This window comes from Megascapheus bottae, chromosome 8 (assembly GCF_031878675.1).
Source record: "Megascapheus bottae isolate mThoBot1 chromosome 8, mThoBot2.hap1, whole genome shotgun sequence".
NCBI classification, from domain to species: domain Eukaryota; kingdom Metazoa; phylum Chordata; class Mammalia; order Rodentia; family Geomyidae; genus Megascapheus; species Megascapheus bottae.
In genome coordinates, this window is record NC_143516.1 from 20,019,827 (window position 1) to 20,034,455 (window position 14,629).

The following is a 14,629-nucleotide window of genomic DNA, read 5'->3' on the forward strand; positions in this document are numbered from 1 at the left end:
GAAGATGCCAGAGTAGTGGGAAGAATTGTGGCAAAGAACATCATCCACCAGTTATTTCCTGAACAGCAGCTGATAGTCATGAGTCTGAGGCCTTCAATAATATGAACTGCCCGATGGATAGGATGGTTTTCTCTAGCAATCAGTGCTGACTTACCAAGTCCAGGTGCAGAGCCCCACACCCCTCACACCACGGAAAGAATAAAAGGTAAGGTGTACAGAAGATAAAAGAGGGCTGTGAAGTGCACACAGCCAGCTAAGTCTCAAAAACCAAATGTACCATATTTGTGGATACCATTTGAAGAATACTCTTCACAAAGATTAGCTTTTTTGAAGTTGGATTATAAAGTGATTTATTCACTTCTGAGAACCAAAGAAGACAAAGAATTGGAGAAACTTTTGTCTTAGCTTAATTACATCTAGGAATCTAGTTGTATTTTACATTGTTGATCAGTGTTTTCTGGCTACTTGACCTTCTCTACTTCAAATACCTGGGGAAGTAGTCATTAACTGTTCTGCATTTATTTACTTCCAAGTCATTTCCTAATGGATTCAACTAATGGACTGGGGGCCTATTAGACAGCAGTTACTATAGTGTATTGTACTACATAGTATATAGAATGCCCCATTGATAATTGTGCTAGATGTAAGCTGTAGGAGGACAGGGATCTGCCCAGCTTAGAATGGTGCCTGACATATGACACCCAGAATTAGTCGAGCGAATAATGTTCAGAGAAGTTAAAAATTCCCTCAGATGTAGGTCAGGATATAGGCACAAATTTGGCCACTCGAACACATTGCTGCTTTACCAAGGAGTAGTTATGCTCATCAAAAAGTCTACCTGTGATCGCTGCTTTCCTTGCTGAGGGACTGGCTTAGCCCCTTATCTGGTGTCCTGGATAAGCAGAAGCCTTTAGTGAACGAACGAATGAATCTTCAATATTGCCGAACTTAAAAGGTCATTAGGAGTAATGTTTACCTTAGTCCTGGAGGGATTCAATAGACGTTCATTAAAAGCTTTGGCTCGGTGGCCAGCGTGGGCGAGCACGCCCCGTCGCGTCCCCACGCAGCATACTGGCACAGTCTCCCTAAAAACTGCACTGAGCAGGACCTTTACGCGAGGTCCTGCGCGTACGTCACTGCCACGGAAAGCTAGTCGTGCCGCACCATCCACTTCTTGATCACTATTGGCTGCCTCGCAGGAAGACCCGACCCCCGTGAGGGGGTAGGACAAAAAAGGCCACAACTAGTCTGACGTCATTCAGGGACCAATCAGAAGCCGCCGTCTTCAGCTTGGTCCTATGGGGTCGTGCTAGGGCCGGGCCCGCGGAGTTTGACTTTAATGTTCCCGGACGCGGAAGTGACCAGGAACCGCTGCTTAGTTGCTAACCCGATAGAACCTGGCTGTCTGAGCACGGGCTTCAGCGGAGCCCCCCCGAGCCTTCCTCCCTGTCCGTCGCCCTCCACCACTCAGCCTCTCTGTCTGCTCGCAGCCTTCGCGGGGCGCATCGCTGCTGCAGGGGGTCCTGTAACCCGAGTGCCGTGGACCCGCACCAACGCTCGCGGGGGGATTCAGAGGCGCGTCGCTAACGCCCTCGGCTCCGCGGCCCCGGCGCTGCTGAGGCTCGGCCTCCGGAAGGTGAGCGGGCCACCCTGCGGGTGTGAGGAGGGGCGCCGAGAGCCCGCCGCGCGGCGGGCCTCCGGTGCTCGTTGGGACGGTCAGGTGGCCTGCCGCCGGCAGAGGGGCGCGGGCGTGAGTGGGAAGAGCCGGTGTTCACTCCGAGGCAGGCCCTGCCCGCTTTCAAGGGGTCCCTTAGTGCCCAGAGCGTCAGGACAAGACCAGCTTCACCGTCTCGAGCCAACTGGAAGCCCCCCCCGTAGAAAGACTCGAATACCCCATAAAATGTTAAGGTAATTCCGTAGAGGAGTTGAAATTTCAGTTACGATCGCCCCTTCCCCGTTTTCTCTCTGTCGCCCATCAAAATGACGATGGCCAGAGCTGGAATAATGAACGGTCTCTTGTAGGTGACTTCGTACGACTTAATTACTTGTCAAGAGTAACATTTGACTTTTTTTCCCCCCTGAAGGTACCGTCAAACTGATGATGTTGTCTTGAATTTGCTCATCAATGTCTCTCATATTGAGTATTTTAAGAGAGATTCTGGCATATTTTGGTGTTCCCATAGACCAGGTAAATGTCTTTGTTCTGGGTCTTATTTTGAGAACAGGCTGTATGTAAGTATTTTTAGGCAAAACTGTTTGTTATTGTTTTTCTACTTAGGAGGAACTAAGGTGAGTTTGCAATAGAAGTAGATAAGTGGAAAACAAGGGTGATAAGATTTTTCAGGACCTATTTGCCTCTTAGGTTAAATGTCAACAGAAGATACAAAAGGAGAAAAATATATGACACAACCTCCACAGAATTAAATAAAACTTCGAATTTAGGTCATTTATGAACAAGTTTGATGTTTGGTTATATTTGATGGCAACTTAAAACCTCCATAAATCTAGAATGAATCTGAGAGGATGACTTAGGTAGTCCTGTAATCCTAGCTATTCAGGAAGCTGAGCACTAACAGTTCAAACCTAGCCTGGGTAAGAAAGTTTCTGAGACTCTTATCTTCAGTTAATCAGCAAAAGCAAGAATTAGAGGTGGGACTCAAGTTGGATTATGACAGCCTTGAGTAAAAAAGCTTGGAATCCTCCTTCTTAACCTCCTATGTGCTGGGATTATAGACTTGTATGACCATGCTCAACAATTACCAGTTTGAAATTCCAAAGGTGGAATTTTTAGTTGCTGGGAGAGGAGATAAACTTTTCTGAAGAAAGTTATCCAAAGTATTAGCAAAGTATAGGAAATAGAGAACAAAATTTTGATGCATTCGTCCTCTCTTCTCATCTTTCCCTTGCTGTTTGCTTCCCCATTTAAAAGAAATAAGTTTTCTTCACTTCCGTATTTTTAGGATAGATTTTAGAAGATATTTTAAGAGCATGCCATGCTATATTTTCTTTCTAGAAAATAAATGTTATTACATCTTTTCTATTTCCTTTTTTTCTTGGATAGATAGACATGTTTAATCAGTCTATTTTAAAGCTTTATTTTTAAATAGGTTTTGCTGATTTGGAAGAATAAATACTATGGATCAGCTCGGAGTATTGTTCGTATTATTGGGAAAATTCTTCCTTTAGAACCTTGTCAAAGACCTAATTTTGAGGTAAGTCAGGCATTGATGGGCCCCTATAGACAAATCTAAAATACTAGTAGCTGGAAGCTAATGGTTTGTGTCTGGAAACAAGTCACTTCATGCTTAAATTTTTTTTTTTTTTATTGTTGGTCCTGGGACTTTAATTCTGGATCTGGGTGTTGACCCCGAGCTCTTCAGCTCAAGAAGACGAACAGCCTTACCCTTTGAGCCACAGTGCCACTTCCTGTTTTCTGGTGGTTAATTGAAGAGGTCTCGCGGACTTTTCAGTATCTAGGCTGGCTTTGAGCCATGATCTCAGATCTCAGCCTCGCGAGTAGCTAGGATTACAAGCATGAGCCACCGCGCCCGGCCTATTACATTTTTTGTGTGCTGATCTTGAGCTTTAAATTCAGAGCTTCTCATTTTCACTTAGCTTTTTTGCTCAAGCGTAGCACTCTATCACTTGATATATACCTCCACTTCTGAGGTTTTTTTTTTTGTTGTTGTTGTTGTTGTTATTTGAAGATAAGTGTGTCGTATATTTGCCCAGGCTAGCTTTGAACACCTGTCCTTAGATCTCAGCTTCTTGAGGAGCTAGGAATACAAACATGAGCCACAGTTTCCAACACCTACCATGAATATTTTTGTTTCCTGAAATCATTGCATTTAAACATGAATAGGTTCAAAGAACTCCTGAAATTTTATTTTATTTTTATTGACTATCTATATGTTCTGTATATACACTACTGATACATATGTATGTACTATATATATATATACACACACACACACACTATATTTCTCTTAGTGTACTTAATCGGACATCAGATCTAGGAGAGAATGATTATTAAAAAGCATTAGCTGGCACCAAGAGTGTGGTCTAGTGTTAGAATGCTTGCCTGGCATGCATGAAGAACTGGGCTTGAGTCTGGGTACCACATACATAGAAAAAGCCAAGTGGCTCAAGTGACAGAGCTGTAGCCTTGAGAAAGCCCAACGACAGTGTTCAAACCCTGAGTTCAAGCTCCGGGACTGGCAAAAAATAAAGTAAGTAAATAAATAAATATAGAAATAGATAAATAAGTGTAAATAAAAAATAAATTAAAAAAAGTATTAGAGGCCAGGAGTGTAGGCTACTGGTAGTGTGCTCACCTAGCATTTTTGAAACCCGGGGTTGGATTCTTTGGACTCACATACATAGGAAAAAGTTGGAAGTGATGCTATGGCTCAAGTGGGAGAGCGCTAGCCTTGAGCAAAAAGTGTCCAAGGACAGTGCCCAGGATCTGAGTCCCTGGGACTGGAAAAAAAACAAAAAACTATTAGAATCAAGATAGATATTCATCTCTTTCTATATTCTGCATGTGTACTATCTATGTGCTGTATACATTATATATATATATATGTATATATGTAATAGAATCTATATACTATATACACATAGTATATTTTACTATTTTATTAACTGGGGAAGACTATCATTTAAGATTCCTTTCCATTCCTTGCAATAGTTTTTCTTGTGAACAGATTGCATGTTTTTTTAATGAATATTCACCTCCCCCTTCCTGCTTCACTGGTTTTCTTTTGGATTGTTAATGCATTAATGTCTTTCAAAGCTCTTGTTTTTTCCCATTTTTTTTTTTTTAGTTGATCCCACACTTGAACTCTGTGGAATCTAATAATTGTGGATCTGTGGTTCCATCTTTTGCTGACATTTTGTGTGTGGCAAATGATGAAGAAGCTGATCGCCTCAGATATCGGTAATTTCATATGCTTTTCCTGGGAAGTAGAATATGGCTATAACCTGAATTCTTGTATGTGCTGACATTTGCTATGCTCAACTTTTTTTCCTCTGTCTTTGCTAAATCCTACTAATATCTTCCATTTTTAGACTTTTTTGAGGGGGAAGGAGAGGGATTTGGACGCAGGACTTTGTATCTGTAGTCTTGAATCACACCTCCAGTCCTTTTTCTGTGATTTTGTTTGAGCTAGGGTCTTGCTTTTTGCCTGGGCCATCCTGGATTCTAATTCTATCCTATTTATGCTTCCTGCAATAGAACAATAGGCATGAACTGTCATGCCTGAAAAATGACCTTGTGAGGTTTTTTTTTTCTTTTTTTTTTTGCATAGCCTTGTCAGGAATTACAGGATTGTAGGAAGGATTATAGGCCTGAGCTACTGGTATCCTGCCCAATTTTTCTTAATGTACTTAATCTGGCATCAGATCTAGGATAAAATGACTTAAAAAGTTTTGTAATTATGATGGATACTCATTTTTTTCTATATTAGAAACAAAATATTTTTAGTTCTATAAAAATAAATGTTAGATTTCTTTTTATGTAGATTTCTTTTATATGGGACTTACTGTTGTGTACTAGTCTGATGTTACGAAATCTTTCTACCCTCTGCATACATGGGTTCCATATAGATTATGTATCTGAGTTCCATATCCATGGAACTCATTCAAACATCTTTGTTTTTTTTTTTTTTGTTGATTGTGGGGCTTGAACTCTGGGCCTGGCCTGGATGCCCCTTGAGCCAAGGTGCCACTTCCAGTTTTCTTGTGGTTAATTAGAGGTAAGAGTCTCAAGGTCTTTAGTTTGGGGGCTGACTTTGAACTATGATCCTCAGATCTCAGCCTCCTGAGTAGCTAAGATTACAGTTGTGAACCACCGTGTCTAGCTTCAAACTTTTTTTTTTTGTCATTTATGGGGCTTGAATTCAGGACCTGGGTGCTGTCCCTGAGCTCTTCAGTTCAAGGCTACTGTCCTACCACTTGAGCCACAGCACCACTTCTGGTAGTTAATTGGAGATAAGAGTCTCATAGATGTCAGTACCCTGATTGGCTTTGAGCTGCGATCCTCAGATTTCAGCCTCCTGGAGAGCTAGGATTATAGGTATGAGCCATTGGTACTGGCTTTTTTCTTGGGCTGGACTTAGACTATGATTCTCCTACATATGCTTCTATCATAGTTGAGTTTATAGGCATAAATCAAGATGTTCTTTTGTTTTGTTTTGTTTTTTTAAATATGGGGTACAATTTAAACATAGGGCCTGGGTGCTACTCCTGAGCTTTTTTTTGTCAAGGCTGGTACCCTATCACTTGACTTCTGGCTTTTTTTTCTTTTTTGTAATTTAGTGGAGTCTCACTTTCCTGTCCAGGCTAACTTCAAACCACGATCCTCAGATTTTGGCCTCTTGAATGTAAGCAACCAGTACCTGGTTTCTCTTTATTTTTAGAAATGGAATCTTGCTAAGGTTCTGACTAGACTGGCCTTGAATTGCAATCCTGATCTCAGCAGCCTCGTACATAGTTGGGGTTATAAATATGAGCCATAGAATCCAGTCATATAAATAAATAAATATTTAATTTTGATACAGGGTCTCCCTACCTTTCTCTAGGCTGGCCTTAAATTTGTGATCCTCTTGTGTCTGCCTCTCAAATAGCTAGGATACAGGTGTGTATCACCACACTTGGCTTTGTGTGTGTGTGTATGTAACTAGAGACAAACCTTTGCACATTCTAGGTAAGTAGTGTACCACTGAGCTGTACTCCCTACCCCTACTTTGTTGTCTTTTGCTTTTTTTTTTTTTTTTTGATTCTCTCTCTCTCGCTTTCTTGCTTTTTTGCGAGTACTGGAGCTTGAACTTAACTACGCACTCTCCTTGAGCTTTCTCAGGGCTAGTGCTCTACAACTTGAGCCACAGCATTACTTCCAGTTTTTTCTGTGTATGTGGTACTAAAGAATCGAACCTAGGGCTTCATGCTTGTTAGGTAAGCACTCTATCACTAGGCCAAGCTCTACACTCCCGGCCTGCCTGCCTGCCTTCCTTCCCTCCTGCCTTCCTTTCTTCCTCTCTCTCCCCCTCTCTCTTTCCCTCCCTCCTTCTCCCTCCATTCCTTCCTTTTTATGGTTTGAAAATTTCCCTTTGAAAATCTCTTCTGTTTTTTCTTTATACTTACAGAAAAAGCATATGGAAAAATGAAGGCAGGGAAAAATTTGAATTTTTTCCTTCTTTGCAACCGGCCTGGGCTTCCCTGTCGCCTGCTGCAGGGCAGAACATGCAAGTGGAAAATGATGGACCTGTAAGCAAGGCTGCAGTTGAAAAACTGGCTGCCCTCGAACATGAGCTAACTTTTCTTCGCTCTCAGATTGCTGCAATTGTGGCCATGAAGGAACTGAATAGTGCTAGAAATTCTGGTAATTAACACTGGATTTGTGTCTCAGCTATATAATATTTCTTTGGAATTTGAGTGTAGTTCAGAATAGCAACTCTAGCTGGAAATTAAATGTATGGCAGAAAGAAGTTAGGCATATAGCACCATATCTGAGATTTATTTGGAATAAATTCAGAGGGGAAAGCTTTAGTGTAACATGTCTTCAAAGTAAGCCTTTCTATTTCTTCAGAAAAGAAGTGAAAAGTAAGGAAAAGAATTTGAACTTAAAGACTAGAAGACCAGAACAAGTTGGGGGTTTGTTGCTATATTTTTGTGGAGTTGAAGTGGATAATACTTTCTAGATGATCCTTTTCTGAAAGTTCAGAGCCATCACTTGGTTTACACATGAACTTTAAGGCAGCATGGATATCAAGAACTCTCCCCAAGGGAATGGGTTCTAAAAGTTCTGTGTGTAAATATGATTGTTTAAAACATATGGGCATATATGTATACATTGATGTATATGTATTTATGCACATACATAATATATACACAGATACTTTGTATGGTATGTGTATATAGTACATGTTTGTAACATGATTTTTATAGAAACAAGTAATTTAGATACAAAAAAGAACTGTAATGATATGTAAGTACACAGTTTTCAGCAAGTATGCTTACACTCTTGTTAGGAGTAAATCTGTTGGTGAAACAAGTTAAATGTTATGTGTATTTCTCTCAGGCTCATGCCTAAAGAAATAGATGCTAGTTTCTCCTGTATTGTGATGGAGAGGATGTGTCAGTTTAGTGTTCCTAACCACAAGTTATTGATCATGTTTTAGCTTTTTAAAATGGAAAATGGAGCTCAGTTTATGTACGAACTCTTGTGAAACCACTTTGCTTTCTCTTTAAAATGCATGCTGATAATCCCTAATTAGATTAAAAATGAATGTACTGTTTTGCTGGACTCTTACAAAGGGTTCCTGTTTTGATTCCTATAAGTTATTTGTGTATTTTGTGTGGGAATGTTGGCATGGTTCTTGAGTACACTGCTGCCTTGGTTTTAGGTTCCTATGACTTGAATGACAGTGGCGTAGGAAGGACGCCATCATCAGCTCAGCTGAAAGCAGAACTAGGCCTCTTTCCAAGACCAGTGATCCCTCCTTCTCCACCACCACTTCCTCCTCACTGCCCTTCCCTCCAGCCTCCATGGATCCCCCCAACCCCACCCACATCCACCAGTGTTGGCGATTCAGATATTCCAGTAACTGAAATGAAAAGACAGCACTCAAGTGTGAGGAAGAGCATTTATAATCAACCCCCAAGCCAGAGAAACGCTGATGTTCCAAACATGCTGGATGTTCTAAAGGACATGGATAAAGTGAAGCTTCGTGCTGTTGAACGGTATGTTGTTATAATTAGGGAAATGTACTGAAATGCTGTCAACAGTGCTTTTAAGCAAATCATGTTGGTGGAAACTCATATGCATGTCCCAGTTCTTATTCCTCATCACTTCTTGACTATTTCTTCTGTGGCCTTATACTTCTGCTGTGTGCAGATTAGGAATATAGTAGGTCTCTCTTATCTACTGCTTCCTTTCCATAGTTTCAGTCACCAATGGTCAATCATGATCTGAAAATATTAAATGGAAAATTCCAGAAATAAATCATCAGTTTTAAATTGCATGCTCTTTTGAGTAGCATGCTGAAATGGTAGATATTTGGTGAAGACTGCATGAATAACCACGAGTGGTTAGCCCAGACATTTTCAATTGGAAAAACTTCTTGAATGTTTAAACTTTCCCTCCTTCTGGAAAATTACAATAAAGTTAAGCTTTTTGGGGCCAGAAGCATAGCCTAGTGGTAGAGTGCTCAGCTCGCATGCACAAAGCCCTGGGTTTGATTCCTTGGTACTACATATACAGAAAAAGTCAGAAGTGGCACTGTGGCTCAAAGTGCCAGAGCAGTAGCCTTGAGCAAAACGTGTCCAAGAACAGTGCCCAGTCCCCGAGTTCGATCCCTAGGACTAGAAAATAAATAAATAAATAAAATAAAGTTAGGCTTTTCAGGACAGTGATAGTAAAGAATGTCAGACTGCAGGAAGGTTGTGGTACAGTCCTAACACATGGATTCTTAGTTTTTCTGATTCTTACTTTACTTTCCTCCAGAGTTCTTATTTTATGACACCAATCTCTTGAAAACTAATTAAGTTATAATTATGATGCCTATCTTCCTACTGTGATTGTCAACATGAAGCTAAAATTGTATCAAAGTTTTAAATTAGTCAATGTTTTTAAAAACCAGGTCACCAGGTGGTAGGCCCATTCATAAGAAGCAAAGACGGTGTTCCCAGTGGGATCCAGTATCTTTAATATCACATGCTCTGAAACAGAAGTTTGCGTTTCAGCAAGATGATTCCTTTGAGAAAGGAGATAGATCTTGGGAACCTTCTCCATTTTCTAGTCCAGAAACTTCAAGGGTAAGCTCCAACAACCCAGCATTAACTTTAATGTTTTTCTCAAGCTGTGATCTTTATGGTAGAATGTTTACATGCTAGCTTTTTGGCTGTTAATAATCCCATTCTTGTTACGTTTACATGCTTGTTTTCCCAGTTAGCTTATAAAGTACTGGATTTGAAAAATACAACTACCCATTTATAGTAGCTTGTCATTGACCAGCTTGGAGTGGCTTCTGCTGTCAATCGTATGCACCAGGGTTTAAACTATGCGAGCACCAAGGAAGAGATGTGCAGTAGATTGCATGAAAATATATATGCCCAGTACTTTTTACTGTTTGATTGAAAGACTTTGTATTATTTAGTTGAAAAGAATGTTAACTTTGCCTTAAAAATAGAGCAAAAAGAGTCAGCACTTACTGAGTATTTAAAAGGAAATATATCTCAGGGGATAGAGTGCTCACATGTGGGGTTTGGATGAGGTTATTATGTATATGAGGTATATTATGTATTATGTATTGACATTATTGTGTATTCATACCTAAAAATAGCCTTGAGAAAACAAGGTATATGGAGAAGGGAATTTGTGTAGTCAAGTGAAGAGCACTGAGTGATGTGGGGAGGGAGAAATGGGGAATTGTCTAACTCACGGTTTAGCCAGTACAGTCTCCGGTTACATGTGTGTGTATGTGTAGACTGTAGTTGATGTTTAACATGTTCAGGCAGAAAATGCTATTCTTTTAACGAAAGAATGTACAAAGTATGTAGTTCATTATGCAATGAATACCAATGAAAATATAAATGTGTCCAAAATAGATATTTAATTTGAACAGTTATAAAGTGCTTCATAGTTTGCAAGGTAAAGATTGGTCCTCTATTGGTTTGAGCCAACCCTGGGTAAAAATACTGGGAGAAAAAAGGCTGGGCATTTCTTGTCATTGTTCTTTAAACTGTACAGTTTGACAACTCTATAGAGACAGCTATTTACCAAACATTGTATTTGGTAGAATAAGTAGTTAAGTATTCTAAAGATGATTTACAATGTACATAAGGATGTGGTAAGTTGTATGTGACCAATATGCTATCAGCATAGATCTCAGTTATCTAAGGTGTTAATTTGGGTGGAGCACACTGTTTCTTAGTAGTGGATCTGTGAAATGTTCTCAGGTATCAGGTGCTGTCATTTGTTTGTTAATTATCTCTTGCTGCTTCCTTTCCAGTCTTGAGTATTTTAAAAGGAGAATCTCCTCTTCCCCCTTCCCCCTCCTCCTCCCCCCTCCTCTTCCCCCTCCTCTTCTTCCTCCTCCCCACTTCCCCTCTTCTTCCTCCTCCTCCTTTTCCTTCTTCTTTTTTTTGCAAGTCCTGAGGCTTGAATTCAGTACCTGAGCACTGTCCCTGAGCCCTTTTTGCTCAAGACTAGCACTCTACCACTTGGGCCACAGCAACACTTCAGCTTTTTTTCTGAATTGATTTTTGGAGATAAGAATCATGGATTTTTCTTCCCTGGCTCCTAACCATGGTTCTCAGATCTCAACCTTGTAAGTAGCTAGGATTACAGACTTAAGCCACTACGTCTCTGGGGGCGAATCATATATTCTTACATATTTCTAGCACCTAGTTTAGGTTGGAACCAGGGACTGAAAGTGTAGTCCCCTGGCATCTCACCTTGCTGTAACTGGGTAGTGGCCCCCAGAGGTCCACAGAGTGGTCAGGTATTGTGGGAGGGCCTTGGAGGGAATTGTGGTATCCTCATGTCTTTGTTTCCTGAGTTTTGCTTTCTCATGCCTTCCTGCTATCACATGTTCTTCTTAGCAGAGACTCATATCCATGAGGCTGTTAATGTTGGATGGGAGCCCTCAGAACCATGATCCAAAATAAGCCTTTTCTCCTTATAAGTTAATTGCCTTAGGTATTTAACTACAGTATCACAAAGCTCACTAGTACATAGACTATGTGATTCTGGGCTTTTATTCACTTCTGTATCCTCAGTTCTGAGTACAGTTCTGACTGCCCATGGCTGATTCTCAAATTATTTCATGCTGTTGAGTGAATGAAACCTCAAAATTTATCTGCATGTTTATCTGAACATTTTCTTTCACATTTGAATACTTTCTTTGTTTGCTTTTTTTTTTCAGTTTGGACAGTGATCTAAAGGAAGAGTAGAAGAACACAAGAGCTGGAGCCAAGCTATCAACCCTTGGAGGAGAGGTGGAGAAATGTGCCACTTGTCTTCTGCTGCCTTTCATGTCCTCTGATGGTGAGAGTTCTGAGGCCTGAGGAAACTCTTTGGTAATATGTGTTTCTGGAGTTGGGAAGGAAGATCCAGAGTTAACTGGCTGCTGAGGAGAGCGAGATCTATGGATTTTTTTTTTTGCATACTAGTATTATTGATAGTATATATACCTCAGTGTTTTAAACCAACTGTGACTTCGTAATTTAAGTGCCTCTGAATCTTTTAAAAGTTGTCAGTGATTTGCTTTTCTTGACTTCCAGCAACCTGGAGTTTGTCAAAGAAGATGCAATTATAGTTTTTTTTTTTCTATTAAGATAGTATTCACTTTAATCATATAGGTTTGAACTTCCTGATATAATTCTTAGAAATACATTTTGACCATTAAGTGCTACAAAATAGAAGTAGAATCTTCCTGGTTAAGTTTTGCCCACACTTGCTATATAAGTATGTATTGCTGACCTTTGTTTCCTGCGATCCTTACTATGTTTATACTCTGTTCCTTTGTAACTAAAGCTTACAATAAATGTGTCATTTGAGTGCTTTGTAGCAATTCAAAGGCTTGCTTTCTGACTGTTGCATAAAGTCTGAGCTTTCTCTATTAGGACATTCTGTAAGTAGTTTTTCAGGTAGTACAGATGAAATACATAGTTTACAATAGTAATTTTGTTCTTGTTCACCCACATCTACACCTGTCCCAGAAATCTACATACATAGAAACCACTGGCACTCACTGAGAAAGTATTTTCAATAGTCTTTGCTAAGTATTAAGATTAAGTACATACTCTCATAGTGGAGATAAATACACTAAACTTACCAGACCAGTCAGGGAAGTGAAGGGTGAGATTTTCTTTCGTATCAGATGTGGTTGGGTCAGGGGAGCAGAATAAGTTGAGAGGAGCATGCAGTTGTCTGTGGGTGTGTTCTCAGAATAAGCATAAGGAGTGGGAAGGAAATAGGTTTAGGTGACCTAGCAGTTGGGCCATGGTGTTGTTTTAACAAGGCTGTCAGTAGATTCTACAGTGCCCTCTAGTGTCTTTTGTTTTCTATTGCTTGGGTGATGCTGTGGGGCCTTTACAAGTTCATATGACTAGACTTTGGGGTAGGGGAATGACTTTAAGTAAAGCTGAATTGGTTCATGGTTTCCAGGCTTGAGCTGGATTATCATCACAGTCTCCCCCACAGGACACAGATCCAGACAGTGCCCACAGAATTAGACCTAAGAAGTTGCCTCATACACCAAACCTGCTTTCCCATGCACTTAGCTTGGGTAAATGCTATTACCTAACATTCCATTTTCATGGCCCTTTTACTAGGCTCGTCTTTTTTTTTTTTCTTGAAAATGATTGCATTCATGAAACTGAGACTTAGGATGGTGTAGGAAAGTATATGTCTCTAAGGATCTTACCTGTGTTTACGAAGTCTCAAAGCAGTAAGCAGTTTTAATATCCTAGAACTGTAGTTGGAGAAGTGAGTTATCACTTCTCTGGGCCTCAAACTCCTCCACTGTAAGATGAGGCCAAATGGAATGTGCTGAGGAATGATGTCCAATGTAATGTTCTATGATTTGTATAATCAGCTCCACTCCATTGCCAATTACTTATACCACCTCGATGTGGTCATGTACTAGTCGCCCACGAGGGCGGGGGAAGGATTGAATTTTGTTATACTGTCCTTGCCTATGGGCTAGTTGACCTTGTAGTATGTTCGGTGATGTGATGTACCAGCTGCTGTTCTTAGTGCTTCCCATATGTTGCTTCTTTCAGTCCACACAGAAACCTGCGTGATGTAGGCTTTCATTCACGTCAGTTGGCAGATGAAGATCCAGGCAGAGAGCCCTTCTTTACCTCAGAGCTAGGATCTGAACATTAGGCAGATGGACTTTCTAACCTCCATTTAGGCCTAACAAGGGCAAAATTTATCATTCACTCACACTTTACATGATTACAAAAAATCTTTAAAGCAGCTTATGGAAGTATTTAAAATGTGGAAAAATCATGTTGGTAAGAAACTGAAATAAGGTGCATGGGCTCATGTTTGCAATCCTAGTTATTCAGTAGGATGAGATGAGGATCATAGCTCAAAGCCAGCTCAAGCAGCAAAGTCTATGAGACTATTATCTCCAATTAAGCACCAAAAAAGCTGGAAATAGGGCTGTGGCTCAAGTGGTAGAGTATTAGCTGTGAGCACAATAGCTCAGGGACAGACAGACATACACACACACAACAAGCACCTCCTAAGGGGAAAAATAAATACTGCAGTTTTCTATATATACCACAAGAGGGAAGTATAACACCAAGCACACCTTAGGTAATAACCTGTTGCCATGTTCATAGGACAAATAATTGTAGACAATTGCAGGTATCTTATTAAATGTCATAAGTTAACTTATGAATTATAAATATCCACATACTTGATAGATTACTCATGTCAGCAGGCTTATTCAACTTGCTCCCCAGCAAAGAGATATTCTGTAAAATTCAATAATTTTGCTTATTATTAAACTTCATTTAGGATTCTCCTAAGTTCTTTGACTTGAGCTTACCTGTTTATTTTGCAACTAGAGGAAAGCACAAGGCTTATTTTGAATTATCTGAGTATGGTTTT

At 40.2% G+C, this 14,629-nt stretch overlaps 1 protein-coding gene across 2 annotated transcripts; it reads left to right on the plus strand.

Annotated features, from left to right (window-relative positions):
* The first annotated feature begins 1,434 nt into the window (after positions 1-1,434).
* Mtfr2 (mitochondrial fission regulator 2) lies at positions 1,435-12,575 on the plus strand. 2 transcript variants are annotated; one of them, XM_090337643.1, is made up of 8 exons: positions 1,435-1,636; positions 2,085-2,188; positions 3,108-3,212; positions 4,827-4,939; positions 7,146-7,381; positions 8,406-8,742; positions 9,642-9,816; positions 11,928-12,575. In XM_090337643.1, the coding sequence occupies exons 2-8, from the start codon at positions 2,126-2,128 to the stop codon at positions 11,937-11,939; spliced, it is 1,041 nt and encodes a 346-aa protein (XP_090193769.1). In that variant the 5' UTR covers positions 1,435-1,636; positions 2,085-2,125; the 3' UTR covers positions 11,940-12,575. The 2 variants fall into 2 exon arrangements, with proteins under 2 accessions (XP_090193769.1, XP_090193770.1); XM_090337644.1 differs by lacking the exon at positions 1,435-1,636 and adding an exon at positions 1,741-1,908.
* Positions 12,576-14,629: the final 2,054 nt, after the last annotated feature.

What these genes read in the sequence shown, in the direction of transcription:
- Mtfr2 (XM_090337643.1), top strand. Translation starts at nt 2,126, where the DNA reads ATGTCTCTCATATTGAGTATTTTAAGAGAGATTCTGGCATATTTTGGT. An exon ending in GTCAAAGACCTAATTTTGAG is followed by an intron (nt 3,213 to 4,826) that starts GTAAGTCAGGCA and finishes TTTTTTTTTTAG; the next exon opens with TTGATCCCACACTTGAACTC. An exon ending in AAGCTTCGTGCTGTTGAACG is followed by an intron (nt 8,743 to 9,641) that starts GTATGTTGTTAT and finishes TTTAAAAACCAG; the next exon opens with GTCACCAGGTGGTAGGCCCA.